Source organism: Theropithecus gelada, chromosome 2, assembly GCF_003255815.1.
Source record: "Theropithecus gelada isolate Dixy chromosome 2, Tgel_1.0, whole genome shotgun sequence".
Taxonomy (NCBI): domain Eukaryota; kingdom Metazoa; phylum Chordata; class Mammalia; order Primates; family Cercopithecidae; genus Theropithecus; species Theropithecus gelada.
The window spans coordinates 107,459,028-107,484,048 of NC_037669.1; the positions used below are offsets into that span (position 1 = coordinate 107,459,028).

Sequence of the window (25,021 nt, forward strand, 5' to 3'; positions counted from 1 at the left end):
TTCTTTGATAAACTTCTCTATTTTTTCTATGGTAATGGTTTGCTTAAATTTTGTCTCTTCCAGGATCTATTTTGATAAATTGTATTTTTATTTTATTTATTTATTTATTTATTTTTTGAGACGGAGTCTGGCTCTGTCGCCCAGGCTGGAGGGCAGTGACTCGATCTCGGCTCACTGCAACCTCCGCCTCCCGGGTTCAGGTCATTCTCCTGCCTCAGCCTCCGAGTAGCTGGGACTATAGGCGCCCATCACCACGCCCGGCTAATTTTTTGTATTTTTAGTAGAGACGGGGTTTCACCATGTTCACCAGGATGGTCTCGATCTCCTGACCTCGTGATCCACCCCCCTTGGTCTCCCAAAGTGCTGGGATTACAGGCGTGAATCACTGCGCCCGGTCGATAAATTGTATTTTCTTGTAACATCATCCATTTCATCCAGAGTTTTATTTTCTATTTTTCTTTTTCTCTTGTTTTTTTTTGAGACGGAGTCTGGCTCTGTTGCCCAGGCTGGAGTGCAGTGGCGCGATCTCGGCTCACTGCAAGCTCCGCCTCCCGGGTTCCCGCCATTCTCTTGCCTCAGCCTCCTGAGTAGCTGGGACTACAGGCGCCTGCCACCAAGCCCGGCTAATTTTTTGTATTTTTAATAGAGACGGTGTTTCACCATGTTAGCCAGGATGGTCTCGATCTCCTGATCTCGTGATCCGCCCGCCTCGGTCATCCAGAGTTTTAAGTTCACTTGAAGTTAAGCAAAATTAGCATCTTACAAGTCTATAATTTGTTTTCTATGTCTGTGATTTTACCCCGCTTATGTTTTTTAAATCATGTCAAATGTACATTTTTCTCTATTTCTGATTAGATAACTATTTTATTTTTTGTGAACCTGTGGGTTTACTAGTCCTTTGAAATTGGTTTCCTGAATTCATTTATTTCTTCATTTATCTTCCCTAATTTCTCCCTCCTGCTTTCCTCATGAAGCATCTGCATGTAGTGTTTACAGTTTCTTTATTCTCTCGATATTCCTCAGTTTGCTCTTTGACGTCCTTTTTTTCCCAATAGTCCGTTAGAACACCTGTTTTAAGCTCAGGTGGTTTAAAGATTTTCACTTTAGCTTATTTATTTATTTTTTCATCCCCGAGAGCACTAGAGAATTGTGTATCCTGCTGTCCATCCGCATTTGGCTTCTTCCCCAGGGTTCTTCTTCCAGAAGCTGACGAGAGAAAAGAACTACACGGGCTGTAGTAAGAAACAGTGACAGGGCACCAGGAGGCGGAGGACGGTGAACACCCTTGCCTAAGTCCGCCCAGGACCCACGGGGCGCAGAAATAAAGGCCACACCCCCACGAGCACGTGGCCAGACTGTCCAATCGTCGCTACTGAAGCTGGGCTCTGGTCTTTGATTGGTGTTCCTGGAGACTCCCTCACATTTTTAGATCAGCCCAAAGCTAGGCTCAGGCTCCGACGGTGGCCGGTGGGGGTCACGAGGCTTCGGAGTGAAGAGGAGGGTTTGGCTTGTGGGACGCAGCCGCCTCTGTGCTGGGGAGTCGCTGCGCGGCCGGGCTCCAGGGACATGGCGGCAGCCTCTGCGGTGTCGGTGCTGCTGGTGGCGGCGGAGAGGAACCGGTGGCATCGTCTCCCGAGCCTGCTCCTGCCGCCGAGGTGGGTGGAGGGGCCGTGGCGCAGTGGGCAGAAGCGGGAGCGAGGGTGCACTGACCCGAGTGAGCGGTGGGAGGTGCGGCAGGACCCAGGGTCGGGGTGGGGAGAACGGTAGAAAAACCCCAGCCACTTTCGGGGGGCGGGTCTGCTGGCAGTCACGGCGTCGGGAGGAAGACATCCCCACCAGTCCTTCCCTTTCTCTCCGCTTCCGCACATCCACGCTTCAGCGCGCCGTTGGCTTCGGTTTTCCATTTCTGAGGACTGGGTCCACCATCCTCCAGGCTCCCCTCGCCGTCGCTGCAGCTCGTAGCCGTTTGCATCGGGCTTTCGCAGCACCTCTTAGGTGGGAGTGTTGTTATAATCCGGTTCCGGGGAAGCCCGAAGGGATCAACGACTTGCTCAGTGGAACACAGCTATTAAGAAATGGGGCCAGGATGCCCTCAAAGCGTTTTTCAGTTCAGTTGTGCCCCATCAGGTGTCCAGTTCAGAGAAAGACTCCTGAAGTTCATTCTCATTGTTAGAAGGAATAAAGTTGTCAAGAAGAGCAAATGTACCTTCCACAGAGCTGGGAAATTATTTTGTCAAAAACTCTTGTACCCAAGTTTGAACAACGCTATCAGATGACACAGTCTAGCTCACCTGACTCCAGCTCTGTTTCAAATTTTGAGCTCTAAGCTTTGGTGGCAATAACTCTGGCAGTGGAAACACCCTCAGGCTTGTAGATAGCTTGCTTCTTTGTCTTCTTTTGCTTCATGGTTATCATCCTCCATCATTCTGGAAAGCTTGACAGTTTAGTGTTCAACGGCACAGACTCTGCAGTCAAGGCTGGGGTCTTAGCTTAGTTAGCTACTCAGTAGGTGTGTGACTTTGGGTAAGTTACTTAATATTTCTTCTTTAATTTTCTCACCTTGGAGATGATACTAGTACTTTGGGTTGTGAAAATTAAATGAATTAACTCATGGAATGAGATTTAAGCACAATCTCGTACATAAAATCAGTCTATAAACGCAAACTCAACCATTTAAATGAACGTTTGCTTGCTTTTTCCAGAAATATTGTAGATACCCTTTTTAGTTACTTAATTTTAGGAGTGCTCAGGAGAAACATAAGAAAATTGTGGCAAGTTGGCTGGGCGCAGTGGCTCACGCCTGTAATCCCAGCACTTTGGGAGGCCGAGACGGGCAGATCACAAGGTCAGGAGATCAAGACCATCCTGGCTAACACGGTGAAACCCCGTCTCTACTAAAAAAAAAAAAAAAAAAAAATTAGCCGGACGTGGTGGTGCGCGCCTGTAGTCCTGTAGTCCCGCCTGTAGTCCCAGCTACTCAGGAGGCTGAGGCAGGGGAATGGCGTGAACCCAGGAGGCGGAGCTTGCAGTGAGCTGAGATTGCGCCACTGTACTCCAGCCTGGGTGACAGAGTGAGACTCCATCTAAAACAAACAAACAAACAAAAAAGTTGGTGAAAGTAATGTTAATGTTCTTCTTGTTCTTCTGGTTTTTCTTTTCTTAGGTTTCCAGGGCTCTTCAGGTTAGTACCATAGACCCATTTTCTCTCTTCCCTTTCAAAGCTTAGCTATTGTCTATAGAACTGTCCTCAAGTATGTCACTGTGGAGAGTGTTAGAGTTGTTAATGGCTTATAGAAGTAAAACTCTTCACCAGGAGAGTTGGTTCATGCCTGTATTCTTAGCACTTTCTCAGCACTGTGAGATCCAAGGTGGGAGGATTGCTTGAACTCAAGAGTTCAAGACGAGCCTGGGCAACATAGTGAGGCTTCATCTCTACAAAACGTTAAAAAATTAGTCAGGCATAGTGGCACACACTTGTAGCCACAGCTACTTGGGAGGATGAGGAGGGCAAGGATGGCTTGAGCCCAGGGGTTCCAGGCCATAGCGAGCCATCATCACACCACTGTACTCCATCCTGGGTAACATCCCATCTCAAAAAAAAAAAAAAAATCTTAATAGTGCAGATAGTTTACACTATTTTTATGTTATGAATCTCTAGTAGCTCAGAGAAAATAATTTCTAGTGGCAGAATTACATGACAATAAGCTGGTATAGAGCCACCTTGAATCAGGGAAGCAGCTTCTTAATCTTGTTTAAGCCATTGTTTTTAAGTTGCAGCTTAGATAATTGTGAAAATGGAATAGATGATCAGAACATTGTTGGGGTAGAGGATTATAGTTAAGTGGGCGCTCTCTCTCTCTCTCTTTCTCTCTCTCTCTCTCTCTCTCTCTCTCTCTCTCTCTCCCCCCAACCCCCCTCCTCCTCCCTCCCTCCCCCTCTTTCTCACTGCCTCCCTTCTTCTGTCTTCACTAGAAGATTGCAAAAGAAAGCTTTAGGTCAACAGTAGCCTTGAAACTTAATCAGTCTTAAGCTACCTTTACCAACCAACAACGATTTAATAGATAAATCTGCCCAGAATAGGCCTTGAAACGTATCAGAAGCCTATCTGAAGAATGTGAAGGGAAGATGATGCTATGAGCTAGAAAATACCTCATAAAGATCAGAAAAGATGATCCCCCTCCTTCATGATCAAGAAGGTAAGGTCAGCTCAAATGGAAAGGTATGGGAAAGCAGCAGCCTCCTGAGGAAGCCAGCTCATGGAACTCTCCTGCCAAAGCTGTGGGTCTCCCCAGCAGCTCCTCATGGATGGCAGCATCTAAGTGTGCACTGTAGGGCAGTGAGTGTATAGATGCATATAGATGTGTAGGTGTCTCCGGCATCTTGGCTCCAGTGAAATACTAGTCCTGCTCAACTACATAGTCATATACATAGTATGTATATACTACTGCCTAGTTACATAGTTTCTAATGCACATGCTGTGCTTTTATCTTGTGCTTTGTGAATAACCTAAAATGGTTAGTTAGTCCTTTATAACCACATCTTCCAGGTATAGACAAAAAGATAGGTGGAATTGCTTCTGTAATTTGTTGGTTTCCCTGCCTATGCTTTTTTAAATTTTTAAAATTTTTATGTATTTATTTATTTTTGAGACAGAGTCTAACTCTGTCGCCCAGGCTGGAGTGTAGTGGTGTGATCTTCACTCACTGCAACCCCTGCTTCCCAAGTTCAAGTGATTCTCCTACCTCAGCCTCCCAAGTAGCTGGGATTACAGGCACACACCAACACACCTGGCTAATTTTTGTATTGTTAGTAGAGATGGGGTTTCACCATATTGACTAGGCTGGTCTCGAACTCCTGACCTCAGGTGATCCCCCAGCCTCAGCCTCCCAAAGTGGTGAGATTACAGGCGTGAGCCTCCGCGCCCAGCCCGCTTATCCTCTTTAGCTGAAACTTAATAGACGTTATACTTTTTTGTTCCTAAAGTGAATCTGGCCTGTTTTCTGTCAGCTCTTGGTTAATGGTTCATTGTTACCTTATTTTATAAACAGGTATCATGAAACTTAAAAATTGTTGAGATTTCTACCTCGTTAAGACACCTCAAGTCATCTTGTCTCCCCATTTCTTCATTTCATTTTAGTACAAGGACTTGGAATAGCATTATATAATCCTTGTAAAACTGAGAGGTACCTTCAAGATCACCTCTTACAGTCTCATCTCGTGTGTGAGAACACTGAAGCCTAAGATATTAAATCTTGCATCCTCAACTGGGATGATATCACCGCTGAAGGGTGGAAATTGATTCTTGGGAGAGCCAGAAAATCGTAGATTTTTTTCATGGTTTACGGCTTACCTAAGCTCAACCTTATCCCACCCTTCCTGCAAGGAATAAAATCTTTTACAAGTTTTCTCATTAGGAGAGTAATAATGAAAAAAAGTTTGAGAAACACTGATGTAAAGTGACTCGACTCTGGGCAAGCTGGTCATTGGAGGGACTCGGATGAGAACGCAGCTCTTCTGGTCCCACAGCCAACATTCTTTCTGCTGCCCCTGTTTAACTTCCGTTTATTTCTCTGGTCTTACTTTTTAAACATGTCTCATGTTTCAACTTCATTGGTATTTTTCCAACTGTAGATTGACCAATGTATTTTAATAAAATAGGATACAACTGAAAGTGCCAAAAGGCAGAATAAGTCATTTTTAACAAAACATCTGTTTTCATTAAGTGTGTGTCCTTGGTGGTTTGTATTGTGAGTAGTAGCCAAAAAGGTTTCAAAAAAACTAAACTAGATGATGTTGGTATACCTTGGTTGTTTAATCATCTCTGACTCTGTGGTCTTATGCCAGCCTCAGGAACAAGCAGCTAGGTGACTCATTCAAGGACAGGTAGTACGAGGGAAAACAGCCAGATCTCTAACTCTTGAGTTCTAGATTAGTTTTCTACCCACTAAGAAAGCCTTACTAAAGCACTGTTAGTTGACTTAAGGTTTCATGTTTTAAGAAACTGAAATTCTTTTGAAAGAACAATTGCGTTGCCTATTCTGTTTAATTATAATTCCTTTTGGATTTATGTTATAGGACATGGGTGTGGAGGCAAAGAACCATGAAGTACACAACAACCACAGGTACTGACAGACTTTGTTGTTCTGTTTGATTTTGCTTCAGATTGGAAGTGTTTAAGAAAGGGAACTGTTTAATCCCTTAATGTGTGCATAGTAGAATTAGTTATCATAAAATTTGGATTTTCATGATAATTTTCTAGGAAGTGTTAAGTCATGGTTTTCACCTCTTTTATATCAAATCTCTCTTGCTGTTAAGTCTAAAATACAGAGGGCAGCCGGGTGCAGTGGCTCATGCCTGTATCCCAGCACTTTGGGAGGCTGAGGTGGGTGGATCACCTGAGGTCAGGAGTTCGAGACCAGCCTGGACAACATGGCGAAACCCTGTGTCTACTACAAAATACAAAAATTAGCCAGGTGTGGTGGCGGGTGCCTGTAATCCCAGCTACTTGGGAGGCTGAGGCAGGAGAATCACTTGAACCCGGGAGGCGTCGGTTGCAGTGAGCCAAGATCATGCCACTGCATTCCAGCCTGGGTGACAGTGCAAGACTCTGTCTCAAAAAAAAAAAAGTAAAATAAATAAATAAATAAAATACAGAGGGCAATAATGGAGAACATTTTATATTCGTGTTGTTCTTTCTGTCTGTTTGACCCTCTTAGTGTATTGCATTGGAAAATCATAACTACGATGGTCTAAAGCAGTGCTTTGAAAAAGCTGTTTTAAGTAGCAAAACCTTTTTTTCCAAATAAACTTTAACATGGAATTCCCAACTATAAAACATATAAAAGTGTAATAAAGTATAACTTCCAGCTGATTGGGTATAACCCTTTCCCTACCCTGCTCTCCTTCCCCTGCCCACAGTCATACATATGTCATCTATCAGCCCCTGTGACAACTCTTGGGCTCTATAGAGCCCCATGGAAAAACACTTTTGAATTAGGTGCAACCTTATTTTTTTTTTAAAGAAGAAATAACTTTATTATGTTGAGCCTATGGATTCTATTTAATAAATAACTTTATTATGAACTGTCAAAGAACATTTATTTCATGTGTGATATTAGAAGTACATTTTATATATGCAGTAGCTTGTCATTATGGTGCCATGCCAGTAGACTGGTACAAGAGTCACTTGTGTTGCAGGAGAACCACACACACCTGTGTACACAGGGGTAGAGGCAGAGAAGCAGAGTAACTGAGACCTTAAATTCTGGAGTGACGCAGATCTAGGTTGAAATCCTGAATTCTTCCTTCAGCTGTGTAATTTTGGGAAAATAATAACTCTTTTAGCATTAGTTTCTTCATCTTTAAAATTGAGATAACAATGATAGTATCTATTTCATTAGGATTATTGTGAAAATTTAAGTCAATGTTGAGTCTTTAGCACAGGACCTGAGGCACAGAAAGTGCTTATTAAAGATTAGTTATTATTGGCCGGGTGTGGTGGCTCACACCTGTAATCCCAGCACTTTGGGAGGCCAAGGCGGGTGGATCACCTGAGGTCAGGAGTTCAAGACCAGCCTGGCCAATATGGTGAAACCCTGTCTCTACTAAAAATATAAAAATTAGCTGGGCGTGGTGGTGGGCACTTGTAATTTCAGCTACTCAGGAGGCTGAAGCAGGAGAATTGCTTGACCCTGGGAGGTGGGGGTTGCAGTGAGCTAAGATCGCACCATTGCACTCCAGCCTGGGGGACAAGAGCAAAACACTGTCTCAAAAATAAATAAATAAATAAATAAATAAATAAAATAAAGATTCGTTATTATTAATGATGATAATTTTTAGCACTATTATAATTTGATCCTTGGCATAACAAAGCATCTTTTAATTTTATTTTGTGTTGCTTTGTATTTTAAGTTAAAAAGGCTGAGTAATTTATGTTAATGAGTACCTTGAATTTTAGTGAAAAGAAGTGCACTGTTTAATATTAGTTAAAGTGGTCATTTTGGGCTCAGTTATGCTAGTTTTACCAAAAAGTCTGAACTTACCAGTTCGAGTCCTTATTAGCCAGTTAATATCGTATTCTCATTCTCGTTCTTTGCTCTCCAGTAACATTTCTGTGTGATTTTCATGGTGTTTTAAACAGGAAGAAACATTACCAAGGTCCTCATTGCAAACAGAGGAGAAATTGCCTGCAGGGTGATGCGCACAGCCAGAAAACTGGGTGTACAGTCTGTGGCAGTTTATAGTGAGGCTGACAGGAATTCCATGCATGTAGATATGGTATGTGTTAAAAATTGGAAGCCACGTCTTACGTTTATTCATTTACTGTGTCAGTATTTCAGTTCTTTATGATGACAGTTGATATTTGCTACTGTTAACAGGGTTGAAGTAGGTAAGTTCAAACTCTTACTGATAATTCTTGGGAACATTTTTCAGATACAACATAGTTGAACTAAGCGGTGTGCTTAGTAGAACAGTTGATTTACAGGGAAGGTCTTTATCTCCTTGAGGATCAGTTAAAACAGTTCACAGAATGTTGGTGATCCACTGATTACACTTTGAGTAGCTCATGTCCACATTCCCTATATACGAGGAGAAAGATCCAGGCTCTGTTCTTTTTTTTTTTTTTTTTTGTGACTGAGTCTTGCTCTCTTGCCCAGGCTGGAGTGCAGTGGCCTGATCTCAGCTCACTGCAAGCTCCGCCTCTCAGGTTCAAGCGATTCTCTTGCCTCCATTCTCCTGCCTCAACCTCTCGAGTAGCTGGGACTATAGGCACCCACCACCATGACCAGCTAATTTTTTGTATTTTTAGTAGAGACGGGGTTTCACCGTGTTAGTCAGGATGGTCTTGATCTGCTGACCTCATGATCCGCCCGCCTCAGCCTCCCAAAGTGCTGGGATTACAGGCGTGAGCCACCGCACCCAGCCAATCCAGGCTCTGTTCTTAGCAACTGCTACTTACTGGCTGAGTGATCTTAGCCAAGTCACTTCATGTTTCTCAGCCTTGCTTCATCTGTAAAATTATAACTAAAAAGACCCAACTCCCTGAAGTTCGTGAATGTTATGAGTGAGTTATTACTAGTTTTTTTTTCGTTTTGTTTTTGTTTTTGACAGAGTCTCACTCTATTGCCCAGGCTGGAGTGTAGCGGGGTGTTCTTGGCTCACTGCAACCTCCACCTCCCGGGTTCAAGTGATTCTCATGCCTCAGCCTCCTGAGTAGCTGGATTACAGACATGCACCACCATGCCCGGCTAATTTTTTGTATTTTTAGTAGAGACAGGATTTCGCCACATTGGTCAAAATGGTCTCGAACTCCTGGCCTCAAATGATCCACCCACCTTGGCCTCCCAGAGTGCTGAGTTACAGGTGTGAGCCGCTGCGCCCAGCCTATCACTAGCTTTTATCCACCAGAAATAACTCCAAGTATGGGTGAATTCAACTGTTGGCCTTCATTATGCCTGCAGCAAGACTCCAAGCACTAGCATCAATTCATGATGAGCAGCCTCACCCGGGCTTTTATCACTGTACAGCAGGCCCTTGTGGCTCTCTAGCCACTTTTTTTCTCATTGTGTCCAATGAGTATTTCAAACCTGTTTCTCTTCATGCCAACCTCCAGTTCTCCCTCCACCACCTACTTGCAGCAGATGATCTTGATTTCACAGAGAAAATAAAATTGAGCTTCCTGACACAGAATCTGCTGTCTTAGTTACATCTGCATCCATCTTTTCCCATCGAAGGTCAGTCCCTCTGGATCCCTTCTCTTGTCTTTTTAAGAATTTCCCCCGCTGGGCACAGTGGCTCACGCCTGTAATCCCAGCACTTTGGGAAGCCAAGGCAGGTGAATCACCTGAGGTCAGGAGTTCGAGACCAGCCTGACCAACATGGAGAAATCCCGTCTGTACTAAAAATACAAAATTAGCTGGGTGTGGTGTCACATGCCTGTAATCCCAGCTACTTGGGAGGCTGAGGCAGGAGAATCGCTTGAACCCGGGAGGCGGAGGTTGCAGTGAACTGAGATCGTATCATTGCACTCCAGCCTGGGCAACAAGAGTGAAACTCCATGTCAAAGAAAAAAAAATTCCCAAAATAAGAGAGTAAATTTTAAATGTATTACCGTGAAAAATAGTAGGTAAGTGAGATGATGGCTAGGTTAATTGGCTTGATTCAATCATTCCACATTGCATGTGGCAAAACATCACATTGTACCCCATAAATGCATATAATTATGATTTATCAATTAACAGTATTAATAAAACATAAAGCAAAAGGAGACATTCCTATGTCAAAAAGAAAAGGATCTTCCATTTTTCAATGATGGGTCTTCAACCACTCTCTACTAGACTGATAATATCCGTGTCCCAAAATCCAGTGGAGTCTCCAGGACTGAGCTGACTCTACCCCTCAGCAGCATTTAACAACTTGTACACTGCTCCCTTCTTTTAGAAATAAGTTCTCATGGCTTTCTCAGCTTCTTGCCTTCTTGTGTTCTCTCAGTGTCCTTTCTCTGGACCCTACCCATCTACCAGAACCTTATGTTGAAGTTTCTTGGGACTTGGTCCTTGGCCCTCTTTTCTCAGTGTATACTCTCATTCTGGATCATTTTAAATACTCCTGTAGCTTTGAGAAACAAATTTCTATTTGTAGCCCAGACTTTCTTTTGAGCATGATACATGTATATCCAACTGCCCATTCAACATCTCCACTTTGTTATTGTCACAGATACCAAACTAGTGTGACTGAAATTGAACTCATGACCCTTCACCTGTACTGAACCTGCATTTCTTACAGAATTCCCTAACCCCGCAGCGGACAACACCATTGCTAATAAAAACAATAATGTCAGAGATCTAGAAGTCTTTGAACATTTTTCTGTCTTCTTTCGCACTCTACATCCTTCCCCCCTCATCTAGTAAATGACCAAGTACTGTTAATTGTATTTCCCAAACCTTTCTTTCCACTTCTTTCCACCCCGTCCCACCTATAACTTAACTCACAGCGACAATCACCTTCTTTTTATTTGAGCCAGGGTCTCACTCTGTCACTTAGGCTGAAGTGCAGTGGCACAATCACAGCTCACTGCAGTCTCAACCCCCCAGACTCAAGCAATCCTCCCACCTCAGCCTCCTGAGTAGCTTGAACTACAGGCACTTGCTACCATGGCCGGCTAATTTTTTAAATTTTTTTGTAGAGATAATGTCTCACTATGTTGTCCCAAAGTGCTGGGATTATAGGGATTATAGGCATAAGCCACCATGCCCGGCCCCACTTATCACCCCTTGCTTGACCAAATGCTGCAGCCTCCTAAGTAGCCTCTCTACCTCCACTCTTAACTGTCCCCCATCCCCAGCCAACAATCTGTTTTCTGCTTTTCAGTCAGACTGAGAGTATGAAATAAAAATGTACTTAAGTTACTCCTCTTCTTAAATGCTTTAAACCTTTATATGGTCCACCAGCTTATCAGTAATTTAAAAGGTGGATAATATTCATTGTTGATGAGGGTGGTTAGAAACTGGTATGTTGATGGAAATATATATATTGATAAAACCATTTCAAGGCCGATTAACCAGAAGCTATTAAACTATGCATACCCTTCAACCCAACCCTGCAAACATTCTTGTAGGTTTCTGTCCTTCAGGCATGCTCACATATATGTGCTAAGAGAATTGTGTACAGGAATGTCTGCTTTAGCCTTGCCCACATCCAGTTTTTTGCTGTTATAACCTAGGTGCGCATTAAGAGCTACATGATTAAATGAACTGTAATACCGCCATACTATGGAATATTTTGCAAATGTTATACAAAATAAGGTATAGACGTGTACTAGCAAGAAAAAGAGCTCCCAAGACATACTGTTAATGGAAAAAGCAGTTGCAGAAGATAATTATATACTATAGTATGATCCTATTTATGTAAAAACAAGAACTAAAACTGCATGTGTTTATATAAACATATATGACTAGTTAGGAATATGGATATGGAACAATATGTCTCAAGTTGATTATAGTGGATGTTCTATCTGGAAGGAGACTGCAGTAGGGGGAGTACCAAAGGGCTACTTTGCATTTGTATTATAATTCGCGTTCTTTAGAATGAGAATAGATTTGTGTTTTGTGGAGTTAAAAGTAAAAAACAGGCTGGGTACTGTGGCTCATGCCTGTAATCCCAGCACTTTGAGAGGCCCAGGCAGGCAGATCACCTGAGGTCGTGGCTAACATGGTGAGGCCCTGTCTCTACTACAAATATAAAAATTAACTGGGTGTGGTGGCATGCACCTGTAATCCCAGCTACTCGGGAGGCTGAGGCAAGAGAATCACTTGAACCCGGGAGGCAGAGGTTGCAGTTAGCCGAGATTGCACCACTACACTCCAGCCTGGGCGACAGAGCAAGACTTACCTCAAAAAAAAAAAAAAACATGGCCGGGCGCGGTGGCTCAAGCCTGTAATCCCAGCACTTTGGGAGGCCGAGACGGGCGGATCACGAGGTCAGGAGATCGAGACTATCCTGGCTAACACGGTGAAACCCCATCTCTACTAAAAAATACAAAAAAACTAGCCAGGCGAAGTGGCGGGCGCCTGTGGTCCCAGCTCCTCGGGAGGCTGAGGCAGGAGAATGGCGTAAACCCGGGAGGCGGAGCTTGCAGTGAGCTGAGATCCGGCCACTGCACTCCAGCCTGGGCGACAGAGCCAGACTCAGTCTCAAAAAAAAAAAAAAAACACAAAACAGCAACAACAACAAAAAAAACATTTAAAATGGTCTCTTTGTGTGCTTACTTAGGAGAAAGCCCAAAGCTTTTTAACGTCTTATAGGCCCTTTGAAACCTGTGCCCAGCTTTCTGTCCAGCATCCTCTCTGGCCTCTGGACCCCTTGCTCATTGTGTTCCAGCCACACAAACCTTTCTTTGGTCGCTCAAATGGACCAGTTTTCCTCCCACCTTTTTGTAGGTTGTTTTCTCTGCCTGAGAGCCTCAACCTCAGCTCCATTCCTGTTCCCAACTCCACATTCTTGATCTGTTTGCCAGGCAAAATCTTGATCATCCTTGACGAGCCTCCCCTGACTTCCCTCCTAGGCATTTCCTGACCACCTTCAGACCAGATCAGGCATTCCTCCTGTAGCCTTTATGCCCTTGGTTTTTCCTCCATGACGTTCATCACAGTTGTCATTAAGTGTGTGAGTGTATGTTTAATGTCTGTCTCTCTCCCTAGACAGGGACATTTGTTCACTATGGTACAGGCAGCTCCCACCTCAAAGTGTGGCACATAGTAGGCCTTCAGTAAGTCTTGGGATGAATGAATGATGTGCTCTAAGTGGTCTACTTCAAGGGATGCTATGATTATGTGAAAGTTTTAAGGAATGATATAAAATAATTCACAGATGTATGAAAGGAGCATTATCATCATACTCTGATAATTATATAAACTTTAATCAACTTTGTAAGCTTTTTTCTTTGTGTACATCTGTCGCATATTTTGTTTCTATTACCAAATATAAATTTTTGGCATTGAATACATTTAAGGTTATTATTGTTTTTGTAATAATATCATGACTAATATCTGTTGCTTTCTATCCTGAGACACTTTAGTTTCACACCAGTGTGTGGCTTGTGCATGAAAACAAAGTTTTGTTACCCTCTTCATGCAAAAGATTCTAAGACTGGCTTATTTTTATAGCATAGACATATGCTGGTACTTGTTTTTCAATTCTTGCACTGTTCTTGAGGGAGTGGCATTTTTATTTACAATAATAAAATGACCCCAAAGCAGTTCTGTATAGTGTATGAGTATGTACTAGCCACAAAGTCTTTTAAACATGTGATGTTTCTTAAACAGGCAGATGAAGCATATTCCATCGGTCCTGCTCCCTCCCAGCAGAGCTACCTATCTATGGAGAAAATCATTCAAGTGGCCAAGACCTCTGCTGCACAGGTGAGGGTTATGAAGAGATTTGCAGTGCAAAAGGAATACGTTTTGTGCAACTGATGCAGTTACTTATAGAAATTTTCTATTTTTAGCCCTTCGCAAGATCTTTACATTTGATTATTGGATTATCATTGTAAACTAGGCATGTCCCATCTCATTTCTCAGCCAGTCTGCCTTTTTACTGGCTCCTGTGTACTTTAGATACTTTGGGAAATAGGTGGAAAGAGGGTCTAAATTATAAGTTAAAATTAGGAGAGAATTCAGCTCTTCTGTCTTCAAAATTATATGCTCAAATCCTTTGGGAGAAATAGGTAGGTAGGGCTCTAAATTACAAGGTAAAATATAAGCAAGAAAGAAATATTTTTCCACCCCAACTTCCCAGTCTCATTCTAGGGCCACGTAGGGAACTTAAGGAAGACGGTTCAGGCAAATGAAATTGCCAAGACTCTGAGATGAAAACAAGCTGGCGTTCAAGGGAGAAAAGTGTTCAGTGTGGTTGGAGTGAAGGCAGTAAGGGGCTGTGTCATTCAGGTATAGTCAGTAAAACCAAAATTCCATTTGACATTTCAGCAGAAGGAACTTAGTTGAGGAATTAGTTCCACCAGTGTTAGAGAGCTGAAGGCGGGCCGGGGATGTTGAAATTGCCCCATAATAATAACAGAAATTGACAACCACCCTTTGGGCTGTAGGAGAGACTGGTGGAGGGACCTTCTGCAGCTGTTCTGAGATCTGTGGAGGGGCCCTACCTGGCTGCAGGGGGCTTAATGAGGCTAGTTCTTGGAGTTCCAAAAGAACCTGAAGACTGGAACCAATCGCCGCTTCCTGGCGGCAAGGAGTAGGAAAGCTTCCTTGTTCAGGTTTGCCTACAGTGACCCCTACTGGCGAAACCTAACAGGAAGCCCACTGGCAAACAGGCAGCGCTCCTTCACAAGGCACCAGGTAGAAGGTTGGGTTTGCAGCTGGGAGAACCAGCTTACAGGAAGAAAGTGGTAGGAGATGATGGAGCATCATTTAGAGCATTACAAGTGTTGTTTGTTTGTTTTTGACAGGGTCTTTGCTCTGCTGCCCAGGCTGCAGTGCAGTGGCACAATCGTGGCTCACTGCAGCTTCCAACTCCCAGGCTCCCACTTCAGCCTCCCAAGTATCTGGGACCACAGGTGCACACCACCACACCTGGCTAATTTTTTATTTTTTATAGGGAATGGGCTTTCTGCCTGTTGCCCAGGCTGGTCTTGAACTTCTGGGCTCAAGCGTTCTGCCTGCCTCAGCCTCCCAAAGTGAGAACATTATAGGTCTTGATAAGGAGTTCGTATTTCATTCTGAGTAGCCATTGGGGGGCTTTTTAAAGCTGAGGAGTAAAGCCATCGGCTTTACTTTTTAATAAAATCATTGTGGCTTCTGGGCAGGGAAATGGATGATTGGAGTGGGGGCAAAGGTAGGGACAGCAACATTGAAAGAAGGCAAAACAATTAAAAGTAAATTGCTATAGTGTTGCCCATCACCCTCAGCTGAATTCCTGCTCCTTAGAAATTCTTCGTTGTCTCCTCTAGCACATTGATCATTCAGCATTTGATTTCCTGTTCTAGTCATATTTATACTTAATCAGTGCTTTGTTTAACAAGTTTAATATAGATATTGGCTTCTCCATAACTCCTTTGTGCTCTCCTAAGGGAAGAACTCATATCTTACACCGTTTTTTTTAGCATACCTCCTAGCAACCCAGTGAGCTTGTACACAGTCCTCAATTTGTTTTTATTTTTGTTTTTTAAGACAGGGGTTCACTTATCATCCAGGTTGGAGTGCAGCAGTGAGGGTTCAAGCGATCCCCCCACCTCAGCCTCCCAAGTAGCTAGAGCTACAGGCTTGCATCACCATGCCCAGCTGATTTTTAAAATTTTTGTAGAGATGGAGCCTCCCTACGTTGCCCAGACTGGTCTCAAACTCCTGGCCTCAAGTCATCCTCCCACCTCAGCCTCCCAAAGTGTTGGGATTACAAGTGTAATCTACTGCACCCAGCCAAGTCCTTAACTCAAATTAGTGAATACGTATAGTTGTTTTGTATTGATGTGTCCCTAAATCAGTGTTCTCTTCTTTAAAATAGAGTTCTTAAACTGAATAGGTATTAATTTATACAAATGCATATTTAAAATATGCTTGTTTATAAAGCTTTTTTGGTTATAGCTTGAAGTAAAAGGTCCTTAGGAGGGTAAGAAGATGATAATAATACATGGAGATATATATATATCTCTCTCTCACATGTCCTTAGGCATTCAGGCCCTTTAACATAAACATCACTTTATGTATTTATCATGTGTTTAAGCATAAATGCCATGGTATTATTACCTTCATCTTATGGGCATAACATCTAATGCACAGAAGGTTGCATGATGTTATTCCAGATCATCTAAATCTTGCGTCAAAGTGTGGTCCATGGACAGCAGGTTTGACATTACTCGTGAACTTGTCAGAAATTCAGACTTTTAAACTGGGCACAGTGGCTCACATCTGTAATCCCAGCTACTCAGAAGGCTGAGGCAGGAGGATTGCTTGAACCCAGGAGTTTGAGGCCAGCCTGTAGAAGATAGCAAGACGCCATCTCTAAATAAAAAACAATAACAGCCTTTAAGTCCTACCCTAAACCCACTGTAATTTGCATTTTATGCAAAATTTGCATTTTTATCAAGATACCCCAGTGATCTGATATCAAAACGTGTCTAATCACTGAAAGAGAAAAGGATTAAACAAGAGTATTGTGACTCCCAGCCCTATTCCCTGTTCATTGGACCAGACTCAGCAGTAGAACTTTCTTGCCCTGCATTTTGGAAAAAGGGAAGGTGTTGTTTAATTAGAAATTTTTATTAATTACAAATTACTTCTTGTAGGTCAGTGAGCTTCCTTTTTATTTTATTATTGCTTTCTCTTCTAAGCTGCCTCCTCAAGAGTTGAAAATCCACTTTCTTTTTAATGGCCATTTTTCTGAGACCATTTTTTTAGTTTAAATAACAACCCTCTAGCAAATGTATGATATTCTAATTCCAGGGACTTTATCAAGCTTGTACCTATTTAGAATAGTATCATGTTAGTTGCTATAACACAAACAATGAGAAAGGAATAATACTTATTTTGAAGTATGTTCCAAAGAATGCTTGAAAATAATAAAATATTTTTAGACAGTATTTTTAAAAGAATAAAATATTTTCAAAAAATACTCATTTTGCCTGAATATTGAAGATTTGGAGTGTCTTGCAAAAATTAGTGGTGAAAACAAAGGATAAAAGAACAGAAGCCAAGTAACATGAGTGAGTGAACATTGGAATTAAATCAGAAAATTTAGCCTAGGTAAAGCTATTTAGCTCTTTGGGACAGACCTGATCAGAAAGGAAATTTGATGGGTTATAATTTACAAAGTTCTCCTCTAATAAAAAGATACTTGCCAATTAGGAGAGCAAACCTTCCTTTAATGTCGACTTTAAAGAAGAAACTTATTGGCCATCTAGTAAAGGACATTGAATAACACTTGTACAGTGATTTGAAAGAAGTTTTCTAAAACTCCAGAATTGTTCTTAATGTGGCCATTTTGACATAAGCACTTTTATAGAAATTAAAGTAAAATTTACAAGTGAGCTAAATTTCTGGTGATGCCTGGTGATACAGCTATATTGTAAATATGTTTTAGGCTAGCGCTTTTTTTTTTTTTTTTTTAAGATGATGTCTCACTCTGTCTCCCAGGCTGGAGTGCAGTGTTATGATCATGGCTCACTGCAGCCTTGAACTCACAGACTCAAGTGATCCTGCCACCTCAGCCTCCCAAGTAGCTGTGATGGGACTGTAGGCACACGTCACTATGCCCAGCTGATTTTTTGTTTATTTGTTTGTTTTTGAAACAAAGTCTCACTATGTTTCCCAGGCTGGTCTCAAACTCCTGGGCTCAAGTGATCCTTCCCTCTTGGCCTCCCAACGTGTTGGGGTTACCGACGTGAGCCACCACTCTGGCCACACTAGTTCTCTCGATTGCCGGTTGTCTTCAGTCTTCTCTGGTTGGGAAAGAGGCCATAGTTAACCCTGTCTGCAGATTAGAACCACCTGAGCTTTTAAAGAGACTGTTGTACTGCCTTGTGGAAGAGGTCTGTAGTAACTGCAAAGGAGCATAAAGCGGTCTCTGGAATGCTTGTGATGTTCTGATTCTAGAGCTGAGCACTGGCTGCACAGGTGTATTCAGTTTAAGTAAACTGTGGACGTAAGAGCTGTACACTTAAGGCAAATGCAGTTTTCTATATGTATATTATACTTTAGTCCCCTCAGTTATCTGAAGTAGCTCCTGAGCATGAATGTTTTATAAAAGTGCTCCATTTTTTTTTTTTCTGTGCTACCAAGAGTTAGGAACTTTATTACAGGTACTAGAAAATCAGTGACAAGTAACTTAAGTGCATATAGCAAGTTATTTACTAAATACAGGTACTCTGTGGTTGACCAAAAGGAAGCCCATATGTTTTAAGTATCACAGATGAAGGTAGGAAATTCTTGGTGTCAGGTCTCAGGGTCTGTCCAGCCCATGCTGAAGTCTGAGGAGAGTGGGTGGATGAGCAGAAAAAAGACTTAGGGGGCCATAGGCAGGTGAACATGGTTTTATTCAGCAGCGGCTCTTATTAGCAGCTTAGTTACACCAGCTCTCTCACACTGTTCACCTTTATCTTAGCTGTCTGCTCTGGCTCTGTGGCTCCTGCCACTCCCATGCTTGCTGCTGCATAGCTGGCTCTCCCTTGCCTTCAGGTCAGCAGCTTAACTCTTTTTCTCTCTGGGCATGAGCAAGCCAAGCTGTGTCCTGGCTCCCACCTGTCCGGCTGCAAGACGGACAACTTTGGCTCTCTCTCTCTCTCTGTCTCTCTCTGGGCGCCAACACTCCCACCATGTCAAGCCATGTTGAACCGAACTTAGCCCCAAGAGCCCCTGAACAGCGTTAGCCAGGCAATTATACCTTTTACAGACAATAGTGGCATAAAGCCAAGTATGAGCTTACACAGTTATATAACAAGTGCAGTATGTGCCTGCGCTGTAAATGTGCTGAGTCATGCAGGCCTGGATATCCACCTCAGCCTATTCCTTGACCAGAGCACATCCATGTACCTTACACTTGGTAATAAGAATTTAAAGACCATGACTTGTCCGCTTCACCATGGAAAGGACACTTCTCATTTTTGCTTGAAGTTTTTGGCAAACTCTGCTTGAGGGTAGAACCAGCAACTTTGCTTGTATGTGTCTTCTTGAACAAGTTACAGAGCAAAGTAAATACAAACTAAAAGTTTGGAAGAAATTATTTTGGCAGAGATTGAAGGAGGACAAGAGATAATAGTTTTCTGTGTTTACTAATAAAGACATGTTAGTACTGTGCAATGAACAATCTTGACAGGTTTGCAATCCTGTGACCCACCAGGGTGAAGTGGCAGCTCAATACATGCCTGAAGCAAGGGAATTAGCCCGCTGGTAATAGTAGTGGTGCTGCTGTTTTCCCTTTTAATCCATTCAGATGCTCAAGAACATCATGGTTTGGGTATATTAAATTGTTCTTCCTAAGAAAAATTAGTTAAACTTCTTAAGGCTGTTCCCAGAGTGTACGACTGAATTTTATCTTCACAAGGAGATAGCTCCTTTTGTTTTTAGTTATTGATATGGTTTTGCTGTGTCCCCACCCAAATGTCATCTTGAATTGCAACTCCTACAATTCTGACATATCATGAGAGGAACCCGGTAGGATGTGATTAAATTATGGGGGTGGATCTTTACTGTGCTGTTCTCATGATAGTGAATGAGTCTCATGAGGTCTGATGGTTTTAAGAAACAGGAGTTTCCCTGCACAAGCTCTTTGCCTGCCGCCATCCATGTAAGTTGTGACTTGCTCCTCCTTGCCTTTCCACCATGGTTGTGAGGCCTAAACCTCTTTCTTTTGTAAATTGCCCAGTGTCAGGTATATCTTTATCAGCAGCATGAAAACAGACTAATACAGAAAATTGGTTCTAGTAGAGTGGGGTGCTGCTGAAAAGATACTTAAAACTGTGCAAGTGACTTTGGAACTGGGTAACAGGCAGACATTGGAACAGTTTGGAGGGCTCAGAAGAAGACAGGAAAACGTAGTAAAGTTTGGAACTTCCTAGAGACTTGTTGAATGGCTTTGCCCAAAATGCTGATAGCAGTGTGGACAGTGAAGTCCAGGCTGAGGTGGTCTCAGACGGAGATGAGAAACTTGTTAGGAACTGGAGCAAAGGTGACTCTTGTTATGTTTTAGCAAAGAGACTGGCAGCATTTTGCTCCTGCCCTAGAGATTTGTGGACCTTCAAACTTGAGAGAGATGATTTAGGGAATCTAGCAGAAGAAATTTCTAAGCAGCAAAGCATTCAATTGGATGCTATTAAAGGGATTCAGTTTTATAAGGGAAGCAGAGCATAAAAGTTCAGAAAATGTGCAGCCTGACAATGTGATAGAAAAGAAAATCACATTTTCTGAGGAGAAATTCAAGCTGGCTGCAGAAATTTGTGTAAGTAACAAAAAGCCAAATGTTAATCCCCAAGACAATGGGGAAAATGTCTCCAGGGCATGTCAGAGGTCTTCGTGGCAGCCCCTCCCATCACAGGCCTGGAGGCCCAGGAGGGAAAAAATGGTTTCTTGGGCCAGGCCAGACTGCTGTGTGCAGTCTAGGAATTTGGTACCCTCAGTCCCAGCTGCTCCAGCTGTGACTAAAAGGGGCCAAGGTATTACTTGGGCTGTTGCTTCAGAGGGTGGAAGCCCCAAGCCTTGGCAGCTTCCACGTGTTGTGGAGCCTGTGGGTGCACAAAAGTCAAGAATTGAGGTTTGAGAACCTCTGCCTAGATTTCAGAGGATGTCCAGGCAGAAGTTTGCTGCAGGAGTGGATCCCTCATGGAGAACCTCTGTTAGGGCAGTGCAGAAGGGAAATGTGGGGTCAGAGCTCCCACACAGAGTCCCTTTTGGGGCACTGCCTAGTGGAGCTGTGAGAAGAGGTCCACCATCCTCCAGACCCCAGAATGGTAGGTCCACTGACAGCTTGCGCCATGTACCTGGAAAAGCCACAGACACTCAACACCAGCCTGTGAAAGTAGCCAGGAGAGGGGCTGTACCCTGCAAAGCCACAGGGTGGAGCTGCCCAAGACCATGGGAACCTACCTCTTGCATCCATGTGATCCAGATGCAAGACATGGGATCAAAGGAGATCATTTTGGAGCTTTAAGATTTGACTGCCCTGCTGGATTTCAGACTGGCATGGAGCCTGTAGCCCTTATGTTTTAGCCAGTTTCTCACATGTGGAATGGCTGTATTTACCCAATGCCTATACCCCCATTGTATCTGGGAAGTAAATAGCCTGCTTTTGATTTTACAGGCTCTTAAGTGGAGGGGACTTGCCTTGTCTCAGATGAGACGTTGGACTGTGGACTTTTGAGTTAATGCTAAAATGAGTTAAGACTTTGGGGGGCTGTGGGAAGGCATGATTGGTTTTGAAATGTGAAGACATGAGATTTGGGAGGGGTCCAGAGCAAACTGATATGGTTTGGCTCTGTGTCCCCACCCACATCTCATCTTCAATTGTAACTCTTACAATTCCCACGTATCGTGGGAGGAACCCAGTGGGAGGTAATTGAATTATGGGGACAGGTCTTTCCTGCACTGTTCTCATAGTAGTGAATGAGTCTCATGAGATCTGATGGTTTTAAAAATGGGAGTTTCCCTGCACAAGCTCTCTTGGCCTGCCGCTATCCATGTAAGACATGAATTCCTCCTCCCTACCTTCTGCCATGATTGTGAGGCCTCCCCAGCCATGTGGAACTGTGAGTCCAATAAACTTCTTTCTTTTATAAATTGCCCAGTCTTGGATATGTCTTTATCAGCAGCGTGAAAACAGACTAATACAGTTATGAAAGGAGAACATTTATCTAGTGTACCAAAAAGTTCCATCGAATTCAGTATCTGTTAAAAAGAAAGGAGACTAGTAACACATACTCTGGAAATGAAATTAAGGAAACGGCTCGTTGCGCAGTAGTGCTAGTGGCTTCGCGGTTTGGTCCTCCGACCGGGCAGCCGCCACTGGTGCTGAGCTGCTAGGAGGCCCGTGTCAGCGAGCTCGTTGGAGCTTGAACCCATTGTCACCCCTCCGACTCACCGGCAAAAAAAAAAAAAAAAAAAAAAAATGGTTGAAGCAGATCACCCAGGAAAGCTCTTCATTGGTGGGCTTAATACGGAAACAAATGAGAAAGCTCTTGAAGCAGTATTTGGCAAATATGGACGAATAGTGGAAGTACTCTTGATGAAAGACCAGAAAATCAACAAATCAAGAGGATTTGCTTTTGTCACCTTTGAAAGCCCAGCAGACGCTAAGGATGCAGCCAGAGACATGAATGGAAAGTCATTAGATGGAAAAGCCATCAAAGTGGAACAAGCCACCAAACCATCATTTGAAAGTGGTAGACGTGGACTGCCTCCACCTCCAAGAAGTAGAGGCCCTCCAAGAGGTCTTAGAGATGGAAGAGGAGGAAGTGGAGGAACCAGGGGACCTCCCTCACGGGGAGGACACATGGATGACGGTGGATATTCCATGAATTTTAACATGAGTTCTTCCAGGGGACCACTCCCAGTAAAAAGAGGACCACCACCAAGAAGTGGGGGTCCTCCTCCCAAGAGATCTGCACCTTCAGGACCAGTTTGCAGTAGCAGTGGAATGGGAGGGAGAGCTCCTGTATCACATGGAAGAGATAGTTACGGAGGTCCACCTCAAAGGGAGCCACTGCCCTCTCGTAGAGATGTTTATTTGTCCCCAAGAGATGATGGGTATTCTACTAAAGACAGCTATTCAAGCAGAGATTACCCAAGTTCTCGTGATACTAGAGATTATGCACCACCACCACGAGATTATACTTACCGTGATTATGGTCATTCCAGCTCACGTGATGACTATCCATCAAGAGGCTATAGCGATAGAGATGGATATGGTCGTGATCGTGACTATTCAGATCATCCAAGTGGAGGTTCCTACAGAGATTCATATGAGAGTTATGGTAACTCACGTAGTGCTCCACCTACACGAGGGCCCCCGCCATCTTATGGTGGAAGCAGTCGCTATGATGATTACAGCAGCTCACGTGACGGATATGGTGGAAGTCGAGACAGTTACTCAAGCAGCCGAAGTGATCTCTACTCAAGTGGTCGTGATCGGGTTGGCAGACAAGACAGAGGGCTTCCCCCTTCTATGGAAAGGGGGTACCCTCCTCCACGTGATTCCTACAGCAGTTCAAGCCGCGGAGCACCAAGAGGTGGTGGCCATGGAGGAAGCCGATCTGATAGAGGGGGAGGCAGAAGCAGATACTAGAAACAAACAAAACTTTGGACCAAAATCCCAGTTCAAAGAAACAAAAAGTGGAAACTATTCTGTCATAACTACCCAAGGACTACTAAAAGGAAAAATTGTGTTACATTTTTTAAATTCCCTGTTAAGTTTCCCTCCATAATTTTTATGTTCTTGTGAGGCAAAAAGTAAAACATGTTTAGTTTTATTTGACTTTATGACATTGCTTTTCAACAAGCAAATGTTAAATGTGTTAAGACTTGTACTAGTATTGTAACTTTCCAAGTAAAAGTATCCCTAAAGGCCACTTCCTATCTTGATTTTTCCCAGTAAATGAGGCAAGCAATTCTAAGATCTTCCACAAAACATCTAGCCATCTAAAATGGAGAGATGAATCATTCTACCTATACAAACAAGCTAGCTACTAGAGGGTGGTTGGGGTATGCTACTTATAAGATTTCAGGGTGTCTTCCAACTGAAATCTCAATGTTCTCAGTATGAAAAACCTGAAATCACATGCCTGTGTAAGGAAAGTGCTATTCACCCAGTAAACCCAAAAAAGCAAATGGATAATGCTGGCCATTTTGCCTTTCTCACATTTCCTTGGGAATCTGCAAGAACCTCCCCTTTCCCCTCCCCCAGTAAGACCATTTAAGTGTGTGTTAAACAACTACAGAATACTAAATAAAAAGTTTGGCCAAAACCAAAAAAAAAAAAAAAAGAAATTAAGGAAACTGTTACATTCACAATAGCAATCAAATACTTAGGAAAAAAGTTAGCAAAAGCAGTTCAAGACATATTTACTGAAAACTGTAAAACATTGCTAAGAGATACTAAAGAAATTCTAAAGAAACAGATATTTCATCAGAACACTCAATATTATCCAGGTGGCATTATATATTTAATGCAATCTTTATAAAAATCCCAGAAGGCTTTTTTTTTTTTTAAGGTAGAAATTGACAAGCTAATCCTAAAATAGCTCAAGAGCCTAATATATACCTAAAACAATTTTTGAAAAGCCTAACTAATTTGTAGGGTTTAGACTGTCTCAGAACTCATTATGCCGGGTGCAGTGGCTCATGCCTGTAATCCCAGCATTTTGGGAGGCCAAGGTGGGCAGATCACTTGAGGTCAGGAGTTCAAGACCAGCCTGGCCAACATGGTGAAACCTTGTTTCTACTAAAAATACAAAAATTAGCCAGGCATGGCAGCAGGTGCCTGTAATCCCAGCTACTTGGGAAGCTGAGGCAGGAGAACTGCTGGAACCCAGGAGATGGAGGTTGCAGTGAGCCAAGATCGTGGCATTGTACTCCAGCCTGGGTGACAGAACAAGGCTCTATCTCAAATAAATAAATAAATAAATAAATAAATAAATAAATAAATGTATCTACAATAACCAAAACAGTGTGGTATTTGTATAAGGATAAAAACATAGGTCAGTAGAACAGGATAGAAAATCCAAAAATAAACTCACACATATGTAGTCAATTGATTTTTGAATAAAGATGCTAAAGTAGTTCAATAGAGGAGAGTTTTTTAAACAAATGTTGCTGGAGTAATTTGATATCTCTTTGTAAAAAGATGAACCTGAAGCCTAGGTTCTAGACTCTTACACCTTAAACAAAAAAAATAACTTACAATATATCATAGACCTAAATGTGAGAACTAAAACTAAAACTTCTAGACGAAAACATAGGAGAAAATCTTTGAGACCTTGGATTAGGCAAAGATTTCTTAGACATAATACTATAAGAAAGGTTTGTGA

General features: G+C 42.7%; 2 protein-coding genes across 7 annotated transcripts in view; both read left to right on the plus strand.

Moving 5' to 3' along the window:
* Positions 1–25,021, plus strand: part of MCCC1 (methylcrotonoyl-CoA carboxylase 1) — a 106,324-nt gene that overhangs the window by 19,880 nt on the left and 61,423 nt on the right. For 2 of the 5 annotated variants that reach the window (XM_025374930.1, XM_025374934.1), the window contains exons 1-3: positions 1,420–1,655; positions 6,076–6,122; positions 13,824–13,919. In XM_025374930.1, coding sequence (XP_025230715.1) covers positions 13,878–13,919 — 42 coding nt within the window. In that variant the 5' untranslated portion in view covers positions 1,420–1,655; positions 6,076–6,122; positions 13,824–13,877. Of the gene's footprint in view, positions 1–1,419; positions 1,656–3,163; positions 3,182–6,075; positions 6,123–8,140; positions 8,278–13,823; positions 13,920–25,021 lie in introns of those variants that run through there. The other 3 variants (XM_025374928.1, XM_025374929.1, XM_025374933.1) reach the window with 3 other exon arrangements.
* LOC112618202 (RNA-binding motif protein, X chromosome-like) lies at positions 21,939–23,977 on the plus strand. Of its 2 annotated transcripts, XM_025374936.1 has the most exons (2): positions 21,939–22,344; positions 22,646–23,977. In XM_025374936.1, exons 1-2 carry the CDS (start codon positions 22,105–22,107, stop codon positions 23,417–23,419), a joined length of 1,014 nt encoding a protein of 337 aa, XP_025230721.1. In that variant the 5' UTR covers positions 21,939–22,104; the 3' UTR covers positions 23,420–23,977. The 2 variants fall into 2 exon arrangements, with proteins under 2 accessions (XP_025230721.1, XP_025230720.1); XM_025374935.1 differs by having other exon boundaries at positions 21,939–23,972.